We start from the raw sequence: 15,268 nt of genomic DNA, 5'->3' as shown, positions 1-15,268 counted from the left end.
AACACTGGAAAAGGCTCTAAGCTTTTCCTGATTGTCTTGATCAAGCTGCTACTTTCAAAAGGGGAAAGTAGGTTTAAGTAGACTTCATGCCTGGGTTCCTCTGGAGTTGCAGAGGGGGATATTGGTGAGGATTGTGTACCACCACCCATAGTGCCTTTGCCTGTTGACTCTTGAGGAGCAGAGGAAATATCTGACTGTGGGAAAGAAATGAATTCTGCTTGGTTCTGAATGCTTGTCAATGGCATCCAAGTGATAAACCACACAGTTCACTGTTTGTGTAACAGCCTGCATCAGTGTAATACAGAAGAGGGCTTGTAACAGAAGGGAACTTTAACAAAGATTCATGATTCTGGTTGTTCTGGGCTGTGCTATCAGATATGGTGCTCATTTGCTATCAAGTACCAGTACTGAGCTCACAAAATGCTTGAGAACAGGTTCCCCAGGGAGGTGGTAGAAGCCTCATCCCTGGAGGTTTTTAAGGCCAGGCTGGATGTGGCTGAGCAACCTGATCTAGTGTGAGGTGTCCCTGCCCATGGCAGGGGGGGGTGGAACTGGATGGTCCTTGAAGTCCCTTCCAACCCTGACAATTCTATGATTCTATAACATGTATAAAAGGAAAAGCTTGAGCTTAACAGCAGCCCTAGACTGAGAGTAAGCCAGTGCTCACAGCCACTTACCTTATAAACATCAAACAAAGTATTTGTGCTTGCTGCCGGTAACAGATTTTATTCAGGAGCAGCAATCAAGGGGAGGTTATCAATAATGGTTTCAGTGCAAACTATTAAATAACCAAACCAGCTACAGCAGCCCTGTTCTCAGAGCTAACCCAGATGAGGGAACGAGCACAACTGGATGCAGCTGTGCCCTTCACTCAAAGGCTGGCACATGCTATTGGGGAAACCAGGATGGCATGAGGCCTCACTGCCTGATGCCAAGTGGCAGTCAGGGTGCTGGGAGAAGTGTTGGGATTTAAACTGAGTTTCTAGAGCAGCATGACAAGCTGGAGAAATCACAGCAGGTTTGAGAATTTTGAGAGGCTCTGTGGTAGCATAAACTGGATAGCACTGTAGGAGTGCAGAAAGGCAAATGCTGACCTGTATTTTAGCAGAGTTCCCAATTCTGGGAATTGCCCCGAGGTGGCACTGCTGCCTTGCTGTGCAGGGATGCACCTGAGGCTGTGGAGAGCAGGTCCTGCTCTTAGCATGTCCAGAGTAATGTCAAAGGAAGTAGGAAGAGCTTTCCCACATGAGAAAGCTGCAGGTTGGAGCAGCCAGGAGATGAGACCGGAGGGTAACTTGGGCTACCCTGAGAACTGACTGCTGCTGCAGTGCCAGGGTTGCAACAGGAGTGAGCTGGCAGATTTTTCCAGACACCATGCCTCTTCCACCCAGACTTGGGAAGTCTCATCCTCAACCATATCATGACTCATGGAAAAACAAAGGCTTATATTCCTGAAGCCCCAGGAGTTCACCATGTATCTGGCCCCCTGGCTGTCTTTTGGGAGTCCTGGGCATGAGTTCAAGGCTCTGCTGCACAGAAGAGCAGTTCTTTGGCTTCTGGTAGTCAGGCAACCTGAATTCATGAAGGCATCTCTAGTCATGCTGCAGCATGACATGGTAGACACACTTTGAAGTATTCATATCCCTGACTAAGCATCCACATATTAACTGAGTAGGGAAATGCACAACTGCTCTTCGGCAAGTGCTCTGTGTGAGCATAACCCTAAACTGAACTGAAAGTTCAGCTCTTGGTCATGTACGAAGCAGCTGGGTGCTGAGCAACCGTTCTGGGAGCTTAAATTGGTCTGAGGAGTGAGTCCAGCTTTTTCAGGGGTGGAAGCTCATAGCTGGAAGTCACAGAGGCTGTGATTGTGCAGAGTCTTCAATACCAGGGCAAAACCCAGCTGTAATACCCATGCACGACTGCCTTCCTCGCTGTGTTATGGGGACAGCTCACAGAAATGATGTGGAAATAGCTGTCTTGGTAGGCATTAACTGGTGGACACGTTGAATGCTTCCCCAGCAAGAAGCTGAGGATGTTTTGCTAAACCTTGTCCAAGGCAATGGTACAAAGGTAAATTATTAACAGTGCTTCTGTACACCCCCCTCACTGAGTGGGAGCAGGAAAAACAGAAACCCAGGACCTGTCAAGCCACCCAAAAGCTTCTTTTTGAGAGGAATCTGGTGGAGAACAGGGAAAAGGGTTTGCACAATGCCCTGGAAGCAAATAATATTGAGGGGGGAAAAAACAAGACTGTAAAAAAAACCAAAACCAAATCTCCCTGCAGTTCTACCTTAGCTCTGCACACTGAGCACTGGCTGGGGTGGGAAAGCAAACTAACTCCTGAGCAAAAATAGCCCCCAAAAAACATCAAGTGTTCTACGTAGGTTGTTTGTAATGGCAGAAAATAATTCAGGAAGTCTTGTAGGAGACAGCAGCCAAGGAGCCTGTCCACCATTACCTGTCAGGCCAGCATGATATGGATCCGTGTAAAGATGAAAACAAATATAAAGCCATTCAGACCTGGTGCTTGGGGATATAGCTTAGCGGTGGACTTGGTAGGGTAGGGTTAACAGGGGGGCTTGATGATCTTGAAGGTCTTTTCCAACCTAAATGGTTCTATGGTGCTACGATCTGACCAGGTGGTTAAAGCCTAAATGGCTCGTGGGCTAATTGTTAAGCAATCAAAGCAAAGGTTACTGCAAGAAATAGATTTGGTTTTCTGCAGGGGATTGGAGGCTGAAACTACACTTCTGCAAGAAAAAATACTAGTTGTTAACAGCACCTGGTTAGTGATACTGATTATTGATATGGAGGCGTGGGGACTGACTGGGGCAGACGCTGGCTCCTGCCCACTTCCTTAAGACACAGAAAGCCCCAGAGAAACTGAGCTTCCCAGGTAGTTCAGTCCACTCCCCCAGCCCCTAAGCACAGGGCGACACGGCAGTAACGTTGTTGAAAGAAAAAGGTTAACAAGTCACCGAAATTCCAGGGTTTGAAACTAGATGGGCTTGTCTGGTTGAAGGGGGGGGGGGGGGGTGGTGAGAATCACACCTCGGCTGCAGCGAGCTAATCTCAAAGGCAGCAAGACCTTTGAGATAAGGGAAGGGTAAATGTCTGCTTTCATATGTAAAGTCAGGAGCGATGAACTTACTCGTTCGCATTTTGTATTCAAGACCTGCCTTGTGTCTCAGAAGGGGTGGTGAGTTTGCAGGTCATCGCCTGGCACCCTTTTCTGAGCAAAACCGGAATGAAACAAGTATCTCGTCTCCGTGTGCCGACTGGTTGTTGCACGGCGGGCGAAGAACTCAGATTTGGGACATTAGTGACAACAACAAATGTGAAGACAACCCCCCAGAGCCGCAGGTCTGTTGTCGCGGCTTCAAGGCAACGGATGTAACGAAAGAGCCGCAACGGGGAAGCCGTTCGTGACCGGCAGGTTCAGGCTGCGCTGGAAAGGCTGGGGGAGACACGGGGGTACTGAGAACTGGGGGTGGAGGGGCGGCCACGGCGGGTCCCATCTCTGCGGCCGGGGGGGAGGCGCGGCCGCCATCGCCGCCCCAGCACGGTCCCGCCTCCCGCTTGCAGAGGCCGGCTCGGCGGCGGGGATGGCGGCAGCGGCGCCGGCACGGGGTCGGGTGCTGTGCCTCTTCGACGTGGACGGGACCCTAACGCCGCCTCGGCAGGTAGCGAGGCTCGGGGGCGCGGAGCTTTGGGGGCGGGGGAGGAGGTCTGCGCGCCCCGGCGCTCGTCCCGCCGGCTGCGGCCTCACCCGCTGCTTCCCCGCCAGAAAATCGAGCCGGAGGTGGACGCCTTCCTGCGGGAGCTGCGGGAGAGGGTGCACATCGGCGTGGTGGGAGGCTCCGACTATGCCAAGATAGCCGAGCAGCTGGGGGACGGGGATGAAGGTGAGACGCGGCTGACGAGGTCTCCCGGGGGGTCACCTGTGTCCTCGATCGGAGCCCGAGGCTGCCCCCGCGGCGAACGGCCCCGCCGTGCCCAGGCGGGAGACGCTGCCCGGCTCCGGGAGGGCAGAGCAGGCAGCCCGGTCCCCGCTGCTGCCAGCCCCGGCACTGGGTTTGTACGAGCTTCGTCTGGGCCCTGACAGCATGCCCTCCACCGTGCAAATTTTGGCCTCCCTGCTGCTCCGTGATGGGTTCTGGGGGGGTTCCTTATCGCGTTTATATGGGAACATGGGGTAGAGGAGGGAGTGAGAGGGCGAGGGGACAGCCGCTGCTCCCTCTGCCACGTTTTCCTTCGCTGTCACCGATGACAAGCACGGCATCTGAGCTCTGCCTCCTACCTCCTTATGCCGAGGGAGGCCGAGAATTCCCGGCTGAGGCTGATAGCTGAGTCGGCAGTGCCGTGCATCCGAGTTGTGAGAGGATCTGGAGTTAGATAACCAGCAACTGCATCACCCCAGCACCCTGGCAGTGGGCAGCAGAGGAGAATGAGCAGAAGTACACAGACGTGGTTGAAAGCCTGACATTTTTGAGCCCTTATCTTTGAGGTGCCACTGATTCAGCCTGTGACCTCGGTCAGGTCACTTCCCCCTGCGTGCGTCAACTCTCCACCTGTGAGCAGAAGATAATCTCCTTGCCCACTTGGTGGAGAGCAAGCAGAGTTGGTGGCCCTTTGCAGAGCATGACAGATGTGGACAGCACAGCACTAAGTAGCTGGGAGGATGGCTCACTCAGTTCTGAGACCAGCCCCTTTGACCCCTTGTCCAAGGTGCTACTCATGTTTGCTCTTTTGTTTCCTCCCCACTCAGTCGTTGAAAAGTTTGATTACGTCTTCGCAGAGAACGGCACAGTGCAATACAAGAATGGGCAGCTGGTCTCCAAGCAGGTAGGTACAGCTCCCATAGCATCCCTCTCTTTCTCCATCCTCATGCCCCTGTGCCTTACACAGTGTAAAGAGCAGTATCTGGCCCCAGGCAACCTTGCCTCTTCTCCCCAGATGCCACATCTGAATATCTCACTCTTCCAAGTCATGTTCTCAGGTGAGCTTCAAGGGAAGTCAAGCATCCTCCTCACACCCTCTTCTCCTCCCATAGGCCATTCAGGACCACCTGGGGGAAGAGCTGCTGCAGGATCTAATCAACTTCTGTCTCAACTACATGGCGCTGCTGAAGCTGCCCAAGAAACGGTAACAGCCCAAGGCCTTGCACATGGCAGTGGTATCCCTGATTCCTAGTGAGCTTTGGACTCCAGAGCTCCCCTCAGAACAAGCTGAGCTACTGAGCTTCTCTCACTCTAGGTTTTATCTTGGTGTCTAGAAGCCCCATGTGGGATCACTGTTCCACTGAGCTGGGCACTGTGGAGGAGAGGCTTTGTTCTGGAGAGCCTGCACTATTTTTTAGCATAATGCCTGCTCTTTTGCCCCTTGAATTTCCTTCCCTGGGAAGCAAGGTACAGCCACTGCATGCATCAAGGTACAGCCACTGCATGCATCAGGGTACAGCCACTGTATGCATCTTGTGCAGGACAATGGTACCAGCTTGTTACTGGTCCGGGCAGCAGGCATCCTTGATCATATGAATTTCCAAGCAGATGAACAATGGCTTTTAAGATGGGAAGTCCAATGCCTGAGCACACAGTATCACACTGTTTCTGACCCACTGTCACTTGGCACCAGTGCTAATAGGGCTGACCCTGCTCTCCCTCCACCTATGTATTCCTGTCCCCTTCCCCACATGAGAGATGCAGCAGCCACAGGGTGAGCTGGGTTGGTACAGCTCCTCTGAAGGATGACTATGGAGGAGAAGGGCCACTGTCAGGAAGGAAAAAGGTACTTTGCCCTTGAATCAGCTGGCTCTGTTACTAAAGAAAAGAGGGAGAGGGAGCAAATGGCATGAAAGTGGAAGGGAAGAGCATGAGGACCCCTTTCAGAGGCAGCCTGAAGTTAAACCAGCTTGGATGCAGTGTCACACCACCCTTCAGACCACAATTTCACGAACTTGAAGCCGGTGTGAGCCAGCAGGGTTGTTGACAGCAGTGGCTCATCCCTCCCTTCACCCTGGCTGGTTTGTTCCTGCTCTCCCCTGTGTTTGCACAGTGAAGCCAAGCAGGCAAGTTGTCTGCTTGAAATTAAGCTGGTGGAAGCTGATAAACTGTGATCCAGATTAGTTGCTTGATGTGAGTCACCACGTGGAAATAAGAGGACTGGTGAGGGGGGCCAGGGTGGCTTCTTGCAACAGGACTGCTGGCTGAACATGCCCCAAAAGTGTGGGCTGGGACCTAGAAGCCTGAAGGCTGTTATGTTACCTCATTGCTGTTTGGTTGCCCAACAGTAAGGCAAAATTTCAGCTCCCAAGTGGCTCTGTGGATTTAGGCTCATGGGTTTTCTAGCAAAGCAAGGACTTTAACCCACTGTCATGGTTTAAACCCAGCCAGCCAGCACTAAATCAAACACACCCACATCTGAGTCTTGGCCTGGGGCATGAGCCACCAAACCCTTGGTGGTGTAGAGATGCTGCTCCCAGGCTGCTGGCATGGCTGCCCACGTGTCAGTTCCCCATCATGTTCCTCACTGTGTTAGGAGACAAAAGGTGGAGAATTTTTCCCCTGGACTTGGTGGTAAGCACCTTACAGAGAAAGAGCAGGCAGGTCTGGGAGGGACATCACAGAGTTAATGAGCCCAGGACACCTCAGTTGGATAGAGAAGAGGATGTCCTTGCTCCAGCTAGGTTTCTGAAGGAGTTTCAGTTTGTTTCCAGATTGGCAGTGCTACCATCCACTCTTCTTTCTGCCCCACTAGTGCTGACACCTGTCTGACCTGCCAGTAAACCATCCCAAGGTGATAAGCAAACAGAACTGGCTGGGTTTGTAGCAAAGAAAAAAGAAGGGAGTGCCAGTTAAGTGCTTTGAACCAGCCCACTGAAGAAGCAGCAAAGTAGTGATCCCAGTGCAGGATGAGGGTGACAAGCAAGACCTGGGTCCTGGCCATGCAAGAGTGGGTAAGAGCTGCAGTCACCACAAAAGGTGTGGGGGAGGACAAATAGGAGATACAAAAGCCCTATGTATCCTACCTGATCTGGGTCCCATGAAGAGGTCCTGAGTGCTCATCAGGCTGCCACAAGACATCAGCAGTGAGTCACAGTGACATACTCCATCCCACTTCCCCAAGCTACTGCCAGCTTCACTCGACCCACCACAGAGGACATTTCTTACAAGCCTCCAGGGGTGGAGATGTCACAGTCTCACCAAGCAGTTGATCCAGTCCAGGCAACAGCTGTCCTTGCAGTTATTGAAACCTCAGAAAAGACTTCTTGTCATGTCAGCTAAGCTCATTGCTTGCAGCCTGTCCCCAGGACACACAGGAAGTGTTTATTCCTCTTCTTTTACAGTCTCTCTTTATAAACTGTGAGCCCCTCGGAGACCTTCGGAAGATGCACACAGCAGCCATGAGCGGGCATGGCTTCTCTCCTCCTTTGTGCCCCTGCACAGGCTGCATGCCTCACTGAGCAGGCATTCCCCTGTTTCCCTCACTCTGCTCCAAGTAACCTTGTGCCCTTGCCCACCCCCAGAGGAACCTTCATCGAGTTTCGCAATGGGATGCTGAACATCTCCCCCATCGGCCGGAGCTGCACCCCGGAGGAGCGCATTGAGTTCTCCGAGCTGGACAAGGTACACAGCCCAGACTCAGGCCTGCCCTCCCCTCTGCTGAGCTTGCACTGTGCCACATCTCAGGTCTTATCTCCTTTCCCCCCTTGCTAAGGCCAACACGTACAGCAAGGTGGAGACAGGACTGGGGGTCAGGAAATCCAAGGAGAAACACACAGTGAACAGAGGAATTTGACCTCACCAGGAGCTACTGATGCAGTGGGGTGGTCAGCAGGATTCCTTGTGTGAGAGCCCCAGGGAACAAGGGGCAACTCTTTGTTTACAGTAACCAAAGATAGAATTTCACTGAAAACATCAGAGACCTAAGCTTCTTAGGCTGTGCTGTGCCTCCAGGCTGGCCCAGCAGCTGTCTTCTCTCTCCCACTCTCCCCAACCTCAGCAGAGCTGGAACTAATTGGACACTCCAGACTGGGAGGACCACAGTGGATCTGCTGGGCAGATCTCTGCCTGGCATGGGGGAATCTTGGGGTCCAGAGACTTCCAGAGTTTGCAAGACTTTCTAAGCAAAGCTGGAGACTTTGGGTTATGAGCTGGACTTCTGGGAAATTGAAGGAACTGCATTTCATTGCCAAGGAAGGGCTGAGATCTGTTCTTCCCAGGAGCCTTCTGGAGCTACCCTGAGCTGGTGGCTTTTTAAGCAGACACTCAGCAGGTGAAAACTGGCTAAGCAGCATTACACTGGGGCTTGAGGCAGGTGGGAAGGGAGCAGAGCAAGAATCCAGAGTTGCCTGGTGGATAGTTTACAGTGGATTCTGGTAGACTGTCACTATCTAGTCACTCAGACCCTCTTTTCTCCCCTCCCCTCCTCCTCCTCCGCAGAAAGAGCGGATCCGGGAGAAGTTTGTGGCCGCCTTGCAGAGGGAGTTTGCTGGCAAGGGCCTGCGTTTCTCTCGAGGTGAGCTGCTGGGGCTTCCCTGGCTTGGCCCTGCCCCCTTCGTCCATGTTTCCCATAAAATGCTGGGAAGGGAAGCAGAAACTCTGGCTGTTCCCTCCAGGGGCCTAGAGACCCTGGTAAGAGCACAAGGAGCTTCTGTTCCTGGAGAGCCGCTGTGGGGGCATCACACTGGCATTCACAGCAGAGTGGCAGCAGAGAGTAAACCCTGCTGGGGATTTGCCTCCTGGGGGATCAGGCAGGCAGGCAGGCAGGCTTCTGTCCCATGATGTTATCTCTGCCCTAATTCCAGTTAGCTCTGTGGAGCCCATCCCTGCCCAGGAGGTCTGTTCTGGCTCAAGCCTCAGCAGAAAGCTGACCAGCAGAGCTCTAGGCACATGTAGCCCTCTCTGGCAATGATGTGGTGTAAGGGAAATGGTTGACTCAAGGGTGTCTTGGCTCTGAGGATTTTTTGGGAGGGTTTGCTACAGAGGAAACATCTTTCTTCCTGGAAAAAGAGGTGCCAAGAGGAAGGGAGTTTGCAACTCTTGTGCCATGGCTGCCTTCAGGGCCACCTCTTGGGGTGGAGGTATGCTCTTGCAGCTGGCTTAATGAAAGTGAGGATCCAAAGGAGGGTATTGAGCAGTCACTGGGCATCTGCATAGGACAGGGAGGAAAATGAAGGTGTCTGAGTGGTGGGAGTGGAACAGTGGGTATGTGTGAGATAAAAAGGTGCCATGTGGCAGCCTAGCCAGAGGTCAAAGGGATGACAAGGCTGGGAGGTGGTAGGTGACACCCAACTCTTGCACCCAGTTTTGACCATTCCCAAGGGTCTGGCCTTCTGGTCCTCCAACAGCTTTCCTCCTGAGAGCTTCCCCTTGCCTTCAGCATCCTGCCAGGGTCATCCTGTGCTGCCCACAGGAGTGACACACACCATTTGTTACAGCAGAGAAAGGCAAGGTCCCCACCACTGTGTCCCTGCAGGCACAAGGGATGAGAGCAGAACAATGAGCCTTTCTCCTCTCACTTTGGGAAGCTGCCATGAAGAGCCCAGGCCTGTTGTGTAAAAGCAAGGAGACAAGAGGAGCTGCAGGCCCCCCACTTCTCCACAAAGAAAACACAGGGTGTCTCAGGTCAAGCATCCAAAACCAGTGAGATGCAGAAACAGGGCTCTTCTGCCAAGCTGGCTCCATGTGCCTTGTCCCAGCCTGTGGGGGACAGAAGCCCCAGAGGTGGTAGATCTCCCTGCAGCCTCCCAGACCCATGCTCTGCCTAGGCCAGGGAAAGTGCTGGCTGTCCTCCACACCACCTCTTCTGCCTTTCATTTCCCACCCTTTCCAGCTGGCATCAGGAGCCCCTTCTTGCTGTCCATCCCTGCTTAAAAGGCCAGAATACAGTGAAGTGCAAGGAGTTTGGCTCTGGATACCAACCCAGGAAGGTTTTTAATGAGGTCACCCAAGTTTAGCTCCTGCTGTGAGGCTGGAGGCATCCCCATCCCTGAGCTTGTAGGGCACTTGCTCCCATCTGTGCTGCAGTGCCCTTCTATCTGGTAGTGAATCCTCTGCCTTGAGCTGGGCACACAGGCTCCATCCCTAGCTCCTCAGGCTTCCAGGTTTGGGATCCCTAAAGCAAGAGTGACACCTCAACCACCCAGGGAAGAGAGGAGCATGGCATCAGGATGTACACATTTGAACAACCTGGGGAATCAGTGCCTCTCTTGCAGCAGAGGCCATTCCCTGTGGGTATCTGTCCACTCACCCCCTTCCTACAAGAGGCGCTGTTATGACTGACACAGAAGGAGAAACTCCAGAACTTCTGGTAGCCCAGTAGATTGCCTGAGGAAGCACTAAGTCCCCTTGAAAGCAGGAAGAGCAGAGACCTTAACTGGCAGGAAGGTACCCATCACAGATCAAATCTGCCATTCCTCCCATTCTTCCTCCTCCCTCAGATCTGCCTCCCTCCTCACTCCCTGAGTGAGGCACAAACCTGCATGCACCCAAAGTGGTGGACTTTGTTCTGGAAGGAACATGCCACCCGTGTCTGTGCTGGGATAAGGCTCTGGCTCTGCAGCCTGTGCATGCAGCAGGGCAGCTCAAGAGGACAGGGAAGGTGCTGTCTGCAGGCACTCCCAAAAGGCAGCACAATGCTGGGGGAAACTCTGCACTGGCTAAGAGCAAGGGCTCGGAAGTCTGTCAAACTGTTGGCTGCAGGTGTCCCTGTGCACACCTCTGCATGCTCTCTGAGAAAGCTCTCAGGGAAACCTCTCTCTCTTTGCCCCTTCTGCCATCTCCAGATGTTGGTAACCTGCAGCTGACTCTTGTGGCAAGAGGTGACAGGCCAGGACTGAGGGTTCATGGTACCTCCATGGCAAGGTGCTTGGTCCTTGATCAGCACTCAGAGCCTGCTGAGGTGGGCAGCACAACCAGCTGGGACCCCTGAGCTGTGTGGTACACGGAGTTTGCTTTGTCTGTGCAGGGTGCTGCAAGGCCCTGGTCCCTGCAGGGGTAAGGAGTGTCAGCACAGTGGGTGTGGAAGGGCCAGCAGTGTCCACACAGAGCCTAGGGAAGATGTGGTGCCAGTCTCCAAGGACAGACATGCTGATGCTGTCTGCAAGGCATGACTCCATATCTCCACCAACAGATGTATCTCTTGGGATCTTCCCCCCCCAGAATCCCACTGGCTCCTATTTGCCTGTGGGCAGGGGAGCTGAGCTGCTATCACCCCAGCCAGGCTGTTGTCACTCCAGGCTGTTGTCATAGGAACAGCATCTGCCACTGTCCTAGCCCCATGTCAGAGTAGCAGAGGAAGGCAGAGCTGATGCCCCACACAGGTGCAGCTCCCTCCCGCTGGCTCCCACCCGTGTTGCCTGATGCCCTCCCTCTGCTGGCAGGTGGCATGATCAGCTTTGACGTCTTCCCAGAGGGCTGGGACAAGCGCTACTGCCTCAACGTGCTGGATGATGAGAGGTTTGACACCATCCACTTCTTTGGGAATGAGACAAGCCCTGTGAGTATGCCCTGCTGGCCCCACACACTGCTGCTTTCTGCCCTGCTCCGAGCTGCTCCGTTGCAGGTCCCGTGGCCTGAGTCCCCAACACAGAGCCCTAGCAGGAGGAGGAGGAGGTGATCTCACGTGGTGTGGGTTTGCAGTGGGCTCATGATGGTGGCAGGCCAGCTGAGCCATGGGGAAATTGCCCTGGATTCACTGTGCTGGGGAGCAGGTCCACCTCAGCATCGCTTTCCCCCCTGCAGCCATTCCTGCTGCCCACAGGACCCAAAACACAAGCCCCCAGCACCTAGGAGAGGGCTTTTCAACAGCATGGACACCTTCACCTTCATTTTAGAGTAGTGGAGGATGACATTTCCTTGCTGCTGTAGACCAACTTGGCCATCCACTCAGCTCCTTCCAGATAATGGCAACTTCTACTTCCCACATGTGCCTACCCTACCTCCTGCTAGCCCCTCCACAGGCAGGACAAGGGTTAGCCTCAAGTTTCTGGATGAACTTTGCTGTTCTGGCACCTTCCTTGCCCTTTCTATACTCTTCTTCTGACACAAAAGAGAAGAGGCAAGAGGAAGAGAGCAGGGAGCCCAGCCCAATCTCTTCTGCCTCCCTGGGCCAGCAAAGCCCTGGCAGCCCCTTCTCAGCAGATCCCTCCTTGCCCAGCTGCTGGCTTCCACCCCAGCTCCTCAGGGAGCAGAGCAAGATGCAGATCCATGGATGAGGAAGCTGTAGCCAGCCCCTGCTAACACTTCTCCTGGTTTCTGTTCCCCTGCAGGGAGGGAACGACTATGAGATCTACGACGATCCCCGCACGGTGGGGCACAGCGTCCAGTCCCCGCAGGACACCGTCCAGCGGTGCCGCGAAATCTTCTTCCCAGAAAGAGCCAACGAGTGCTGACTGCTAGGTCCCCACAGCCCTGCCCCAGCCCTACCCTCTACCCTGCCCAGGAGAAGCACTTTCATTTGAGGAATCTGCTCAGGGTAGACTGCAAAAAAAGGAAAAACACTTCCCAGAGCTGGCCAGGAGGTACCCAGTGAGCGTGGGTGGGAGTGCAGGAGGCTGCCGCTGCTGAGCAACCCTTTGGCACTACCTCGATACGGTTGGGGCTTGTGGGACCTCCTCACCTCCAGGAAAACTTCTCTCCTGACAGTTCAGGCCATGGTGGGTGGCAGTGAGAGATGCTTTCTTGGACGGAAAGCATTTGAAAGGGCCAGCCATGAGTGTGTGTGTCCATCCTGTGCTTCCTCCCCTCTTCTGATTTGCTGTTTCTTCTATCACTTCTGCACAAGGGAACATGTGTTTCACATTTCTCTTCCTCCTTGCACCTTGGCGGGGGCTTCTGAGTCCCCAGGCACTCTCTCACCAGAGCTGCACTGAAGTGAGAGGCCAGGAAGGCTGTTTGGTCCAAACTCATGGTAGGAAGGAGCAGCAGTGACCCTGTCTTGTTGCCATGATGTGCATCCTAATGGAGAGGATCAGCATGTCCTTTACCTTGTGCCACACCATGCCAGTTCCTACAGGTGATCTGGGAAAGAGTTTGAAAATGACTCTGCTCCTGCTCTGAGTTTTGCTCAGGTGCAGGAGAGGATCACTATGTCCTTTACAGAATCACAGAAACATTCAGGTTGGAAAAGACCCCCAAGGTCACTGAGTCCAGCTGATAACCCTGCTCTACACGGTTCACCCCTAGACCATATCCCCAAGCACCACATCCAGACCACCTTTAAACACATCCAGGGTTGGTGACTCAACCACCTCCCTGGGCAGCCCATTCCAATGCCTGACCACTCTTGCTATGAAAAAACATTTCCCAATGTCCAGTCTAAACCTACCCAGTTGTAGCTTGTGGCCATTCCCTCTTGTTCTGTCACTAATTACCTGTGAGAAGAGACCAGCACCAGCCTCTCTGCAACATCCTTTTAGGTAGCTGTAGAGGGCAAAAAGAAGCCACACCATGCCAGTTCCTACAGGTCATCTGGCAAAGAGTTTGACAATTACTCTGCTCCTGCTCTGAGTTTTGCTCAGGTGCATGAAGAAATTAATCCTCTCTTTAGCTTACAAAAGAAGTTAGTACTGTGGGTTTATTTCCTGTGTTCTGCAGAAGCTGGTAAATTAGACTTTGCCTGGTGTATGCCCAGCACCCTGCAGAGCCACTGGGGGCAGAAGACTTTCCAGTGGTCTTCCCACCTGCGTGCCCATTGGGTGTCACAGATGTGTCACTGTAAAATCTTACCCAGGACATTCTTAACAGGCTGGGTCCCCTTCCTCACCAGTGCTCAGCTTCCCATCATGCTGCCAGAGTAATTTTCAGAGAGGCCAGACCTGGTTTCCTGTGTCAATAGAGGTATACACTCAGCAGTGCCCTCCAAGCTTGCTTTCCACTCCGTCTCATCCCACACACTGTGTTCACATGGTCACCTCTGGGGACACAAGTTCTCCTGTGTAGATGTCGTGTGTCATCCTGCTCCTCTCTTCTCCTGGCTCTCTGTGGGTTGCAAACCCACATCCCTTCTTTGACCCTGGACTTCCCCCCTTACACTGCCCCTTTATTGCCAGCTGTTACAGAGTCATGGAACCTTTTAGGTTGGAAAAAACCATTAAGGTCATGGAGTCCAGCCATCAACCTAACACTACCAAGTCTGATCTTTGTTATTCTGGGCTGTGTAACCACACCAGTGATGCTAATCTCAACTTGGTGATCAAGAGGAGCTCAGGGATCTACTCCAGGGAGATGTCCTGCTTATAGCTCCCAGGGCACACAAGTCTGTTGTTTGTGAACCTGGAGGGTGCCAGAGGTCCCTGCAGAAGCTCCCCACATTGCTCCCTGAGAGCTTTTCTCATCACACCCTTATTGGTATGGCACTGCCCCATCTCTTGCTCTTGTTTTCTCTCCTCTTTTTGTCCTGCTCTTGCTTTCCTCATCATTGCTTTTCATCTCCCACCTAGCAGCTGTACTGCAGAGGGAAGTTTGTCAGCTGGCTGCTGCCACTTAACCAAAAGGCCAAGTTCTTTAGGCAAGAGATGTTGGTGCTCTTAGAGCCAGGCAGGGTTCCCATGTTGCCACAGGCAGAGGTTTGAGTGGACTTTGGCACTGCTTGCTGGCCGCAGGATCAGGGGCGCTGCATGACTGGCACTGGCAGGGCGCTGCATGACTGGCACTGGCAGGGTGCTGCCTCCTCCACCTGGCTGTACCTCTACAACACATCAGGTCTGTAATGCATCACATTTGCATGAGTGCAGTGGTCTGCCCAGCATGAGGAAATCCCCAGCAAATGCACAAATCCTTCCTACCCAGAGAAGACAGTTCTGTGTGTGGGTGAAGAGGACCTGTTGGGGAAGCCTGGATGCAGGGTACACTCTTGACCGTCCACTGGTTTTGGCCCTCCACTGCAAGCTTCATGGAGGAATTGTGTGTTTTGTGGTTCCTCCTCTGTTTCACTGTGGATCAGTGTGTTTTAAGGGGGTTATTTTTTCCTCTAAGTCTAGTCTAAGTCGGCAGGATCCCTAGCAAGCTTAGTGGTGGGTGAAGAGCAGGGCCTGGCCCTGAAGACAGGAGGCACCATGATGTCCTTTGGGGCTGAGATGAGTTGGGTGTTTGAAGGGCAGGCTTGGACAAAAGCTGCTCCTGATGGCAGCACATCCCTCGCTTAGGGTGGGTGGGGCTGCAGGGCAGAGGCAGGGATGAACTGCTGCTGGAGCAGCCCCAGACTCAGAGCCACAGAATGGCTGAGACTGAGAGGACCTCTGGAGGTCATCTGGTCCCATGCT

At 53.4% G+C, this 15,268-nt stretch overlaps 1 protein-coding gene across 2 annotated transcripts; it reads left to right on the top strand.

Moving 5' to 3' along the window:
* Positions 1–3,046: 3,046 nt before the first annotated feature.
* On the top strand, positions 3,047–14,907 carry PMM1 (phosphomannomutase 1). 2 transcript variants are annotated; one of them, XM_068142558.1, is made up of 8 exons: positions 3,047–3,366; positions 3,791–3,908; positions 4,772–4,848; positions 5,057–5,148; positions 7,529–7,628; positions 8,445–8,520; positions 11,387–11,502; positions 12,275–14,907. In XM_068142558.1, the coding sequence occupies exons 1-8, from the start codon at positions 3,145–3,147 to the stop codon at positions 12,395–12,397; spliced, it is 924 nt and encodes a 307-aa protein (XP_067998659.1). In that variant the 5' UTR covers positions 3,047–3,144; the 3' UTR covers positions 12,398–14,907. The 2 variants fall into 2 exon arrangements, with proteins under 2 accessions (XP_067998659.1, XP_067998660.1); XM_068142559.1 differs by lacking the exon at positions 3,047–3,366 and adding an exon at positions 3,578–3,686.
* The last annotated feature ends 361 nt before the right edge of the window (positions 14,908–15,268 follow it).

Source organism: Melanerpes formicivorus, unplaced genomic scaffold, assembly GCF_026170545.1.
Source record: "Melanerpes formicivorus ecotype bairdi unplaced genomic scaffold, bMelFor1.0.p_v2 SCAF_8, whole genome shotgun sequence".
Lineage (NCBI taxonomy): Eukaryota > Metazoa > Chordata > Aves > Piciformes > Picidae > Melanerpes > Melanerpes formicivorus.
The sequence above is the reverse complement of the archived record's forward strand: the minus strand, read 5'-3'. Positions and strand labels throughout refer to the sequence as shown.